Source organism: Rosa rugosa, chromosome 2 (assembly GCF_958449725.1).
Source record: "Rosa rugosa chromosome 2, drRosRugo1.1, whole genome shotgun sequence".
Lineage (NCBI taxonomy): Eukaryota > Viridiplantae > Streptophyta > Magnoliopsida > Rosales > Rosaceae > Rosa > Rosa rugosa.
Genome location: NC_084821.1, coordinates 69,220,744 through 69,234,479, shown reverse-complemented (window position 1 = coordinate 69,234,479; position 13,736 = coordinate 69,220,744). Strand labels below are relative to the sequence as shown.

Sequence of the window (13,736 nt, the reverse complement as noted above, 5' to 3'; positions counted from 1 at the left end):
CGAGAAAAGGTCAATTCATACCTAGTTTTTTGGGGATTTAAAGAAGACGAGAAAGAGGACTGGCTGGCTTTAGGTGACAGAAAAAAGGTCCAATATCAAAACAGGAAAGCATTCGAGTACATTTGAAAGAACGAAGGTTGATATGGATATAATGGACGACCCTGCTCAGCTTCCACCACCAGCTGCGGTGGCCTACCACGTGTGCGCGAGGCAACTGCACCTGATCTAGCCGACCACGGAACCATCGTTTTGGTTCTACCGGACCTACTCCGCCATTTCTTATTTACAGATAAAGGCTTGCTTCCTTTTTCTTTTTCTGAGAATTTAAGATGATTAAAATCAAAAACTTATGACAGGGACAGAGCTAGCTGCCTGTATATATCACTGGAGGAACAGCACGATAATGCAAGATTCTCTTTTTCTTTCTTGATCGCTAAGTCAGCGGAGAAAATTATACATTGACTTCAGATTTACGGTCTGAAATATTATATTCCATTGTACCTAATTAAATAGTTATGTTAGTCATGAACTGATGAGATCATTCCATTACAGATGGAGTAGCCTTAACGTACGTAGATTGTGTACGTTTACGACGAGCATATTCATTTCCTTCTCACATATGAAACAAGGATACCTAAAGCAGAATTATGTTAATGACGATGCGGGTTCTTTTGAGAGGGCCGGGGCGAATGACTAATATTAGAATGATCGACTTTTAAGACAATTCTTACGTTCAATCTTTGGATAAACGAGCATATTCATCTCTATTGTCGATTAACATATTTCTACTTAATAAATTTTTCATCAAACGATACCTATCTTAAGTTAGTATTTAAAAATCATCTATGTTAAAAATCAATCGAATCAGAAATCGTTTAGTTATCTAATTGAATCAAACAAATGAATGGTTCTAATTAACAACACCTAAACCCTAAACCTTATACCATAGTGTTATTACATTACTTTTTCCAAAATATTTGTACATGGTGATTTTAGTAACTCAACTAGTTTAATGGAACAACTCTTTTTCCTTAGTAAATAACTCGATCGATGTGAATCTTCTGACTCCGTATAATTAGTAAACAACTTAACATGAATGGCTCTCATTTCTTTTCCTTTCGTTCTTTTCGTTATTTTTCTCTCGGGTTCTTTCTATTTCCCATTTTTAATTTCAAATATGAACTTGCAGGTCCACATTCACCAAAGGGATTTGAGAACAGACATGATCGATTTTAGGCAGCATACTGATAAGAAGTGATAACTATCAATCCAAATTTATATGTAATACTAATTCATTCCAGCCTTGCGTATGGTGTTTTCAGAGTGTGATTTGAGCAGCTGCTATCGCAATTATATTATGGACCAATTCAAATTTAAGCTGCAATTAATTGGAAAAAGACTGCAGTTAATGGTCTGTAGCTTACCAACTCTAAATGATCCAGACATATGCCGTGCTGGTCCGTTAAACAGAACGAAGAACTTATTCTTTCATAACTAAGATTGGCCAAGTATATATATATAGAGACGTACTCCATTGCAATGTGATCAAACAGTACTGAAATAGTGAATAACAACCCTAAGCGATTCTTCTTTCAATTATTTCAATTAATGGACTGTAGCTTAACAACCCTAAATGATCCAGACATATGCCGTGTTGGTCCGTTAAACAGAACGAAGTACTTAGTCTTTCATAGCTAAGATTGGCCAACTGTAGAGACTCCATTGCAATGTGATCAAACAGTACGTACTGAAATAGTGAATAAGGTACTCGTATATATGATAGGTGCAAATATAGGAGCACAATTTACGCTAAAAACGAATTGCCTTGAACCGAAAATGATGATTGTAGCAGTGCCATTATTCGGACAAAATGATGTTTAATTTTTTTTTTCCTGATAATTACACCTATATAATATCGTCATCTACCGTTTGGTACCGTCTGTAATATTTTTCTTAAATGAATCGCGTGATCATCCGTGCTCACTTTTCGATCACTATAGACCACACCACATAGCTGGCCTGAGGCGAACTTCATATAGTAGCCTCATTGTTCAAAGGGTTAAAACCACCGTTAGAAACTTAGAATGATATGCTGCAAGATAAGCCGATAAGTCAACTAAACAATTATTATGTTTTTTTTTTTTTTTTTGAGAAGCTAAACAATTATTATGTCGACTGACTGAAATTTAACAAACCTTACCCTATTTCATATAATGTAATTAGTTTGAAAGCAGGACAGTACTAGTTGATTGCAATAAACAGCTAAACAATAATTATGTCCACTGAAATTTAACAAACTACTAGTTGATTGCAATACACAGCTAAACAATAATTATGTCCACTGAAATTTAACAAACCTTACCCTATTTCATATCACGTAATTAGTTTGAAAGCAGGACAGTACTAGCTAGTTGGTTGCAATACACAGCTAATTAAGACCTGTACGGACGTAAATTGATAAACGAATTGACGACTCTCGCTGTCTTATTTGTAATGAAAGATCAGGACATATATCCATTTCGGCCAATCGAAGAGAACAAAGTACTTGGGCTTTCACGAGCACCAAATAATATTTGACTAATCTACTACTGATACATGCTCATTAAACAGTAAAATTGCGTATGCCCGTGCTCATTAAACAGTGAAATTGCGTATGCCCTAGCTATATATATATATATATATATACAGCCCTTCATGGCTAAGGATGTCCTTAACTTAGCATTAGGAACGGATTTCCAGTTTTTGCTAACTTTTCGATCACATATTCACATCTTAACCGTTCAGTTTTTAGGTCCTAATGTATATATCATCTCTACAAAATTTCAGCCAAATTGATGACCGTTAAGGCATTCAAAACAGCAAATTACAACAATATACACGAACGGTTCCGGTTCGACAGATTCGGTTCGTTCATGTAAATTGCAGTTTTTGATGCCTTAACGATCATCAATTTGGCTGAAATTTTGCAGAGATGATATATACATTAGGACCTAAGAACTGAACGGTTAAGATGTGAATATGTGATCGAAAAGTGGACAAAAATTGGAAATCCGTTCCTAAGGCTAAGTTAAGGTTAACTATCCTTAGCCAAGAAAAGTTATATATATATTATTACTTGGAATTTGGGTGCCTAGCCCAGCTATATATATTTACTGATTATCTCTCCACGAAAAATTATTATTAGTTTAGTGTGCAGAATCACCGCAATGTGTCAGATTAACTCACCACATCAATTAAAAACATTAAATTTAGCTAACAGGGAAGATAAGCCAAAACCCCAAAACTTGAAAGAGTCCAAGGAAATGTTGATTAAGTTACAGAACGCATATAGTTACGTAGGTGGCAAAAATATATGAGTGCAAGTATGGATAAGATGTGTGATTATGCCACACATTTAGGGTTTTGACCTATTTAACACTTTGATAGCGAGAGCAAACGACCAGTCCTTATAGTTGTGGTATATATTAGGGTAGAAAAGAATGGATACTAGCTGGATTGCATATAAATTAAGGGTATAGCTGTCGTTTACTGTTGGGAGAGATAGGGTTCATGCATGCATGGTTAGGCTTGCTGCTTCTAGAGCCAACCGACCACCATGGAATTGGATATGTAATTCCATATAGATACAGATTATTATAGATTCATAGCTAGAGTAACAAATGGGGCAAACGTCTAGTCGAATACATGAAATGGCAATCTATAGTTCGTGGAGATTAATCGAAGTATTAAATACGGCAGTTGGATAGCTTGTCAAATAAATTAGCTGCTAGCTAGCGTTTGCATATAAAGAGATACTGACAGGGATGAGAATCAATGATGCATTAGTTTCAGGTGAAGCTAGTTTTAGCTTCTGGTCGATCAGTTTTGTGCCTACGTGAACCTGAATTTGTCACAATCTGCATATCAAGAAAACAACCGCTTACCGCTCTATACACATATATGATCATCTAAGCAGAGACATAGGTAATAAAAAATGTCTAAATTAGTTGAAGTTTTAACCTTACACTATATAGATATATTATTGTAACACGGTGTGATGGTTGAATTCTAATGTTTATTTTCCTTTGCTACATTCTTAGATTGAGTTAGATATGTGTTATTTTTTCTTTTAGTTAAGTCTTATCTAACTTGAGGTGTGCAAGCTTACTCTTACATCCACTTTTGCATTAAATTACCATAAAAATTTAAAATCCTCACTCAATGTGTACCACACCGAATTGTATATCAACTAGATGCCATCTTTTTCTCTTGGTTGTAACTAAACCTCATCCAACTCCCAACTATATATGAACATAATAGATAGAAACATAAATAATAGATAAGACATGGACCCGAAGTTAAGGAACGTCCATTGATAGTTATATCCTACTGTATATTACAAGCACATACCTACCCATTCTGAACGCGTACATAGTTTCAACAGAGTAGACTTCAGGTCTTTCACCCTTTGTCTGGAAAAAGTGCATTGCATGGGTCACAAAAATCAATTGCAATATATAATGAAAGTAAGGATAATACCTACAGATAAAATCCGTTGATAGAGATGGTTTCGACTGCTTAATTTCTAAGCTACTGCACTTTCCGGGAAATTAAAACCTGGCCGACTCTTACATGGCAATAGGTCACAGCCTCATTGGAGAATATACTCCACGTACTGTCAGAATTGTCAGTTGCTCTTCTTGTTAAGCAAACAACAAAACCCACTCAATTTGTTTGTTTACCAAAACAAATGGAAAAGTATTACCATTTGTTGCTAAAGTGCAAATCTTAATTCCACTCCTTAATACCCAAACCGATCGATATTGGGCGGTGGTCAGATGGAAAAGTCCACAAAGAAGGCCATGCTGGGATTGGTACTATGATATTAGATAACGGTTTTTTTCCGACTTTTTCTAAATCAAAGTCGTTACAGTTAAGCACCGTCCAATCCTTTGGTGTTTGCCATTTGTAAATTCCGTCAATACGGAACGAATCTTCATAGTGTTTTTTCGATTGAATCTTCACGGTTGAATGAGTATATTCTCTAATTTTTTAAATATACCCTGGTGGGCTTTAACCCAAAATTTGAGTTAAGGTCTGTAATAAGTATGCCCAACGATGTCCAAAGTAAACAATATTTATTATTAGTACACAGATAGATGGCGTTAATTCTGTACATTGAAGCGACGCTGCACTCACCGAAAGATGTCGAATACCCCTATGGCAACCAACTCATAAATTTTCTTTCAAATTTTTTTTTTATCTGAAAATTCATTTTCTGCCCAAAACTGTGGAACGATTTTTGGAGCAAAAATCACATGTTTTGAATTTTGCACCAAAATCTTCCCACCCACAAATAATAATTGTTAAGCAATTCTAGAACTAATAGAACTCAAAAATCTTGACTTGATTTTCTTTATACAATTTTCCAAAGTCATAAAACTGAGAAAAGTGTAATAAAAAATTGGGTCAAGATTTTTAAAGTCCATCACATGAAGGAGATCCCAAAAATCATGTTCTACCAATAGTGAAGTTAGAGCAAAAAAGCATTCAATAAAAAATTGTGTTGAAAATGTATGTCTGAAACATGATTTTCTGCCCAAAACTGTGCACACACGATTTTTGGCAAAAATCGCGTGTTTTTGTTTTCTCACCCTCAAATCATAATTTTTAAGTAATTCTAGAAATCATGTTGAGATTTTTGAAATTTGTCATTTGGAGTATCTCTTAGCAATCATGTTCTACCAATTGTGAGATTAGAGCACAAAATTAGTTAACATAAAATGATGTTGAGAAGGTTTGGCTTTGGCATGTTTTGACGTGCCATGTCATTGCCACGAGTGCCCCCATAACACTTCTAAAGTGTAAAACCATGTCAAAGCCCTTATTTCTTAAGGAGGTGAAATTTACACTCCCAAAATTGCAAACTACACTCCCTTTTCACACCCCATTTTTTAAGATACCATAATCTCACTATTAATAGAATATAATTTTGAACATGTACTCTACTTGACGGGCCCAAAGTTTATAATCTGAAATTCTGAATTATGACATGAGCCTATCTCAATTTCTTCTTTTAGCCAACGGCCCAATATCTTTTGATTTCTATTTTCATGAAAAATAACAAGCAATAGAGATTGAGGCCAAGAAATATGAACCTAACTTTATTGAAGACAAGGCCTGCTGTCTGCTGATACAATTGAAGTCACCATCTTAATGAATAAAGATTAAGGAATCAACTATGAATGAGTAATCAACTATAAAATGCTCCCATATTTGGTCATTTCACCCACAAACGATTAACTTGTCATCGTTTAGTAAACAATCCTTGAGTTAACGATGAAAAATCAAAGTCCCTTCCTGAAGGAGTTGGAGTGACAGAAGATTTTGGCGGTGGTGTTGAAACTCTGCTTCCTCCGATGCTTCTGACACCGTTGATTGGAGCTACCGGCCTCATCGTATACATGCTGCAACAGAAATGTCGACAACAGATTCAAATGGTTGATGTCTTTTGCTTTTATTTTCATGAAAGATCTCATACACAATATGAATCATTGATTAACTAGGTCTCATGAAAAGACAAACAATTCTTTCAAGCATGCACACCAGCTACTTTTAATAATGTGTACCTTGATGTCGAGTAAGAAACTGCATTGCCTATTGGACGTGCATGATAACCATTCCCAATCTGGCAGCAAGAAAACAACATAAGAGATAAGATATCAGACAGAAAACACTAGTTGTAAGCAAGCTCTTTCATGAGTACCACCTGACTATAATATTGTAGATTAGGCGGCGTTGGGTTGCCAGGAACTTGTTGGCCAACGCTTCGCCCATTTTGTGTGGGCAAGTGAATAGCTTGGGAGGCAGGTTGTAAACTTGAAGAAAAGGAATGGGATCCGCTAGAATTTGGCGCAGCAGCCATTAGTAATGAATGTTGTTGGGAGAGCATTGCTTGTTGTTGTTGATGCATCGAGAATGGAGAAACTATACTTGACTGCGCAAAATCCATTAATAAATTGGTTAGAGGACATGGACTATGCTAATGTTATATACCTCATCATAATTTGCAGCCTGACCAAAAAAGGAAAAGGAAAAAAAAAAAAGAGAAATATGCAGCACATATACCTTCTCAAATAAGTTTATAATGTCATTCTTGACATCAGTCTGAGGTTTCACTGAAAAGGTTTGAGTGATTGATGGAGTATCTATAAACAAATCCTCAATACCATATTTTGATTGCACCTTGCTTTCAGATGATTTTGGTGCATTGTTTTTCTCTTCTGCCAGTTTTGTTTCAGCAGCTGCAGGTTAAGGAGATTCAAGGTCAATCTCATGAGCCAATTTAATAAGTAATTACTGATCCGAAGATTTCTCTTTTGGGAAGACAAAATTAATAAAGCAACAGTTGCATATGATAAAGGAACATACAATGCATAGTAGGCAATGTAATGTTATTGGCAAATGTCACGGAGTCACTTCCTCTTGATTCCTCCATGGAGAGCATATTGAACAAATCAGTAGCATAGTCCACTTTAACTGGTGCGGAAATTGGAGTAGCACTAGCTCTATGACTTGCTGGTTCAGGTTTTGGAGCTACTGGTTCTGTTTTCTGCTCAAGTTCTTGTGGTTTTTGACTAGCTTCTGGTGATTTCTTTTCAATGTTTTTTGGTTTCAAATCATCACTAACCTGTCCATTAAGACCATAAATCATATTAAGACAAGAAGCACTGGAATAATCAGTTTTTAATCGACAAATGGGCAAATGAACAATAATACGCACCTGCTGTGGTATCCTGTTTATTCTACCAGGTGGATGAGCAACTTTCTGCTCATAAGACTGTTCAATATTTCTGACATCGCCATGCTTGCTTCTAATTTCAGGCCTTGCTCCATAAACAGAAGTTTTCTGCGTAGTCACCCTGGGAGGTGATTTTAGTTTGTCATCCCTGGGAACCCATTTTTTCGATTCATACCTAATGGATAACATGAGCACCCAAACACCTAAGCCCAGAATATGAACCATAATGAATAACTAGTATTACATAACACAAAATACCAGTACTGTAAACCAAAAACCAATGAAGTCATACTTTGCACGGATGAAATTCTCGATTCCAACTCTGTCATAATTAGGAGGCAACTCTGCTTCCCAGTAACTGTTCGATTTCTCATTTCCCATCGCTAGTAGCAACAAGGAACCAAAATAACTCTTCAGTAATTGCATAACAATTTTAAACTCGATTTCCATCAGACTAAAGAGCCCATGGAATAACATTTATACTTACATTGGATAAATGCAATCTGCTCTGGAAGCCATGTGTCCAAAGTGGCAGATCTCACCTGCATCAACATCAAAATCATAATAATTATACAGAGCATATAGCACAGCTAGAGGAAAAACGTGGATATGCAATGAAGTTCCAAATATAAATAGGAAAAACGTATGCCACCTTTGATATGTGTACCCCAAGACTTCTATGGGCCCCAGAACACTGCATGCATATAAAGATCCCGAGATTGACACTAGCCCATCGTGGAGCTCTGTACAGAAAAGGCACCATTACAAATCAACCAGACATATAAGATGCATGACAAAATAATCCACCACTGAAATAAGCACTAAACCCAAAAGAGTTTACATGACTCTGTCTCTTTCCCTTAAATCATTGCTATTCAATTTTATGTTACTTCTCCTTCAGAACAATTATTATCTATATCAATGTATGATACATACATGGTTTTGCAGTCTGCACATTCTCTGTTCTCTGGCAGTTTAAGAAGACCTTCCAATATCTACATCCAAGGAAACAAAATACGACAGATAAGAAACACAGTATACAGAAAATTAGGTTCAAAAGTAGAATAGCAAATTTACCAGGGGAAGAAGAATGATGATTGTAACCCCCATTTACCCCAACCCCAACTCCAACTAAACACCTAGTCCACACACCACCTGCTTAGCTTAATCTAAACAGTGACTAAACATGCTTATGTGTTCAGACTATAAAAACAACAAAAAGATATGAATCATCTCACATAATAGACAGCTATAATTTGTGTGTTAGTTCAAAATTTAGTTTTGTTATAAGTATATTCTCAATAATTGACAACTCATTGTGGACCTTGACTAACCAAGGCTTGCATCATCAATAGTTCACAAAATATGACACCTTGTACCTACTTTTGTTATATATTATTTGTTCACATCATGAAATTTCAATGACACAACTGAATACAACACAAGATGAACAATATTAGGTAGTGCAGATAAACCAGTTCTGTTTGTGTCAATAATGTCAACCAACAATTATACTGATCACCTGAGATACCGGTCGACGGCTATCAGAAACTACTAAATTCTAATTCCCCATACTAAACGTTAGACCAATATGCAAAGAACCCAAGATTTCTTCTTGAAGACCCGATTAGCATCTTCAATGAAAACCCAGATAAGCTCAGCCAAAACAACAAAGCAATGCAAAAGGGCAGTAAACATTAAAGCATACAGTTCCAATTACAAGAACAATCTTCCAGCTACAACCAAACCAAAAAAAAAATTGTCAACAAAACCAAACAGTGTGCCTTAGCTAAACTAGAACACCATAGTTGACATATACAGAGTTTGAAGCCAACCCAACAATCCCAAAACAGCTATCAATCATGGCTAGCTTGAAAAAACAAAACCCAGATGGAAGAGAAAACAAAGCTCGAATCTTTGCAACTCCTAATACAAACTGCTATGCAAAACTTGAGATTACATGAACTGATGGAAGTGAAATAAAAGAGAGAAAAGAAGAGACCTTTCTGTGCTTGGCATTAAGCTCTTTAGAAACGTTAGCCTTTTGGTTCATGTTGCTGCGGATAATCCAAAGCTTCCAAACAGCAGTTTCTCTAAGAAAAAGGGTCTGTCTTCCTTTCTTGGTTTGTGATTCTGAAAAATTGAGGAAGTGGGAATCTTCGCTTTCTTTTCTTGGCTGTGTTGTTGTATTCGGACTTAGGAAAAGGAGGGTGGCATCTCCAATAAACACACACGCGTCAAATTTCAAGTCTTCTTATAGGTGTGAACGGCCGTTGACGGCGCCGTCCATCCTCCGTTTGGTGTTATTTGGAGTTTACTGTTTGGTCATGTCCTAAGCAGAGCAGATGGAGTAACCCCCCAAATCAACACATTGTTCATGATTGTTCTCTATGTAAAATTGACCCCATTGAAAATACCTCACCATCCTGTTCTTGTTCTGGAATTACATTATTTTTACAGCTACCACCTCCTTATTGCTTTTTCGTGCAAGACATAGAGCAACCTCTATCAAACATAATATTAATGTAGATCATATAGCATGTTTGTCATATTATGGCAGAACTGCTGACCGATAACGCAAATTCTGAAAAACTGTCAGAGATAAGTGAATCTGATCGTTAAGAATAAATAGACGGTTTTAATTTTTTTTATTTATAATTTCCGTATAATTTCGATATTTGCAATTAATACATGTGATTGAGAACCATTATTCCTCATGGTCTCTTATGTCTCTTAAGCAAGATTGCATAATATGGTATGCATTCATATAATTAATTGTTACAATAATTTTTGCCGACGAAGCTCTATTGCTATTTGGCAAAACAATCCGCATTGGTGAAATTAAAAAAAAAAAAAAAACGATTATGCAGAGTAATGTGCAACATAATTGTTAAAATACGCGTTCTGTGGCAAGGAGCTTTTCTTAGGTTCAAAAGGCAAAAATTCTTCACAAATCCTACTTCGTAAGTCTTGTTGGTCGGAAATTGCTTTATGAGCTTTGAAAATAATAATGAAAAGATTCAATTTATTTGTCTTTAAATTTGAATTCTTATGAATATAGTTAAAGTTATGATGAGTGATGAATTGCGTGTTTCATCAAATTCAAAAAAATTGAAGAAAAAGTTTGAGCTCGTTTTATTCACTGACTGTTTATCCCCATTGAAGCCAAAATATAGAGAAATCACGCATCAGTCACATACAAAAATAAGCAAACGTTCTCATTGTAGATTTCTGAAGTTAATTTTTTTTTTTTCATGAAAATAAAATTAAAAATCAATAGTAAGCAAATGCAAGGTGTTGATAGATATGCATGTTAACTTATCACTTCTTCGTCTTACCCACGCTATTAGACTCATCCCTGCAAATGAACCAAAACCCCGAGTTAAGTCACCAAAATCACATTAACATAAAAAGTTCTCACTAGAAAACTATTTACTTTCTAATAACAGTCATCAACTCTCTGCATACAAACCTCACAACTAACATACCAATGACAGAAATTTGCTATTTTGGCATTTGATTAGCTGGTATAATTTTAGCATATATGGGTCAGGATCAAGGGACACGATTTTTGACACAATTTTTTACATCTTTAATTAGCCTTTAGATTTAATAACATCAAACGGTTCTCATAGCTCCATTAATGATGGGATAATTGAAATATAAATAAATTCTTTTTTATTAAAATTACAAGACTAAAAAATAAAATAACTCTCCCATCCCCCCCCCACCCCCCCCCATCTATATTTACAAAATTTTGGGTTAGATGAGATCAAGTTCGGAGGAAGCAGGGAGGAATGTTAAGAAGAATCATTGATTGATGATATAGATGGAGGAGTCAACCTCTTTGGCTCAGATATTGAGCATTGGTTTTGAACATCAGAAGCAATCTGGTTTATGGGAGCGGAGGAAAAAGAGAAATGAAGTATAAGATGATGAAGAAGAAGCCTATTGTACGTTTCTCTTCAATCTGCAGGACTTATATTCCAGGAAAAAAGGGTGGTCAATCTACTCGTCTCCATGCCATGGCCATATTTATTCACCTCTTCAACTCTATTATTTTATCTCCTTTTTTCAGAACACCAATCTAATCTTGAGCTTAATTAATTACAACTGCAATTCTCTCTTCTCCTTGGTATTTTCATGGTTGATAAGAAGAACAAAGCTACTAATAATTATCCACTTGTTCTGTAATTTAGGATAGGCTGGTAGATATCGGGGTTGTGTGGTTTTATGTTTATTTATTTTTATGATTCTTGATTTTTGTATTTTAGGGAAGATTATGTATTTATATTTTTTACATTATTGCCACATCATTTATTGGAGCTATAAGAACCATTGGATGTAATGAGATCTAAAGGCTAAAAAAGAATGTAAAAAATTGTGTCAAAAAACATGTCCCTTGATCCTAACCCAGCATATATATGAAGCTAGGCCCTTGCAACAACCCCCCTTTTCATATATCTATCCTGCCTATATTTAGCAACAATAATAGCACATTTGCAATTGTTAAAGAGAAATACAATGAAGATAAAAAAGAAGGATGCCCAAATGCAAAATAAGACCTGGAGATTGGCCAATGGTAATAGGGCAATAGGCCAGAAATCCAGAATGTGACGACGAATTACAAGGCATTTGTAATCTAGCTAGTTGTATCCTGAGACTACCCAAAACTAGCTAGGAGCTTCACATTTTATTAGGGCAACTTTTGCTGCACCAACTTATATTTCACAAGCTAAAGTCCAAGGATGACAAAAATGAATATAGCACAACAATAAGCCGTTTGAATGTCCAAAAACATCTATCAGGCTTTGATGGAATGGAATGATCTGATCAATAAAATTTAGTTCTTTTTCAATTTTGATTTGGAATCGATTCACAAAAATTCTTTCATCCATCATACAACAGCAACTCACAAGATTCTAGTCTACAAAACTAATCCACAGCTCGAAAAAAAAAAAAAAAATTATAGGAAGATTATACCTGACAAAATTCTTGAAATCGGTTATAGCTGTAGAAATAGAACTGCAAATTTACCAAAAACCACAAAATTGAAGAATCAGAACAATTCATCGATCTGTAACAAAAAATGAAAATAAATGCAATTCCAAGGACATTGAAAATTGTTTATAAAAGATTGAAAGAGTATAACATCAAAGCAGTGATCAATTGATGAAGAAAATTCTTACTTCTTGGTCTCCTTAATCATCTCAAGTTGGTCACGCCTAATCGAGAGCTTCTCTTTCCTATAAGCCTCTTTGTCCTGACGGACAGCAGAGACATGATGGAACAGAAACCCAGTTGATCCAACTGCCATTACAGACGCAGTGATAGGCAAAATCGAGTTTCTTGAGGCAGCAGCACCTGTTACGAGTCAACCTGGGAATCCAAGGCTTCATTAAATGAAACGCACCGTTTGGCAAGTCTTTCTTCAGCAGTAGCAGCTTACTCTGGTCGTGAGCATGGAGCGCACGTGTTCTTCATTAATTAGTCACTGTTAGCTTAATTATGAGCTTAAGTTTAATTAGTTTGTCCATTAGAGTTTAGTGAATCAGCATGCTAGATGGGACGTGTCTCCATCCTAGCCATCTAGTGGGGTATATAAGCTATGTAGTAGGGTTTCTGCAGCCATCTTTGAATGAAATATAATTTTCTTTGCTTGCTTTTCATTTCCAGTTCGCTCTCTTCTCTAGGTACCGTATCATCTGGTATCAGAGCTCTCGATTTTGGGAGCGATGGTTAAACACAAGGGGGTGGGAGGAGCTCTTCCTCAATCCTCAGGAGAGCTCACCAGTGTTGAGTTCGATCTCCAGGTACACAAGGATGAGACTACGGCCAAGATTAATGAACTCCAATCTACTCTGAATGTGTACCAAGAATCCTTCAACTCATTCCGGACTGAGATGATGAATGAACTCAGATCTATGAAGGATACTTCAGCTGCAGCTGTAGCTCA

The 13,736-nt window shown here is 35.8% G+C and overlaps 1 protein-coding gene and 1 long non-coding RNA gene across 3 annotated transcripts; both read right to left on the bottom strand.

Annotated features, from left to right (window-relative positions):
• Positions 1–6,116: 6,116 nt before the first annotated feature.
• On the bottom strand, positions 6,117–10,009 carry LOC133733427 (ADP-ribosylation factor GTPase-activating protein AGD5-like). 2 transcript variants are annotated; one of them, XM_062161048.1, is made up of 11 exons: positions 9,783–10,007; positions 8,717–8,775; positions 8,433–8,523; positions 8,268–8,322; positions 8,073–8,163; positions 7,763–7,955; positions 7,411–7,669; positions 7,108–7,283; positions 6,749–6,976; positions 6,609–6,667; positions 6,117–6,446 (listed from the first exon to the last, which is right to left on the bottom strand). In XM_062161048.1, the coding sequence occupies exons 1-11, from the start codon at positions 9,831–9,833 to the stop codon at positions 6,287–6,289; spliced, it is 1,422 nt and encodes a 473-aa protein (XP_062017032.1). In that variant the 5' UTR covers positions 9,834–10,007; the 3' UTR covers positions 6,117–6,286. The 2 variants fall into 2 exon arrangements, with proteins under 2 accessions (XP_062017032.1, XP_062017031.1); XM_062161047.1 differs by having other exon boundaries at positions 7,411–7,955; positions 9,783–10,009.
• A 684-nt stretch (positions 10,010–10,693) lies between these two features.
• Positions 10,694–13,308, bottom strand: LOC133729947 (uncharacterized). Its single transcript, XR_009856560.1, has 3 exons — positions 12,970–13,308; positions 12,764–12,805; positions 10,694–11,138 (listed from the first exon to the last, which is right to left on the bottom strand). It is a non-coding gene; the product is annotated as an uncharacterized LOC133729947 (long non-coding RNA).
• Between the last annotated feature and the right edge of the window lie 428 nt (positions 13,309–13,736).

Coding starts and splice junctions, on each gene's coding strand:
- LOC133733427 (XM_062161047.1), bottom strand. CDS start 9,833: ATGAACCAAAAGGCTAACGTTTCTAAAGAGCTTAATGCCAAGCACAGA. Junction 7,956..8,072: donor GAGAATTTCATCCGTGCAAA/GTATGACTTCAT, acceptor GTTATCCATTAG/GTATGAATCGAAAAAATGGG. Junction 6,668..6,748: donor ATCTACAATATTATAGTCAG/GTGGTACTCATG, acceptor TCTTGCTGCCAG/ATTGGGAATGGTTATCATGC.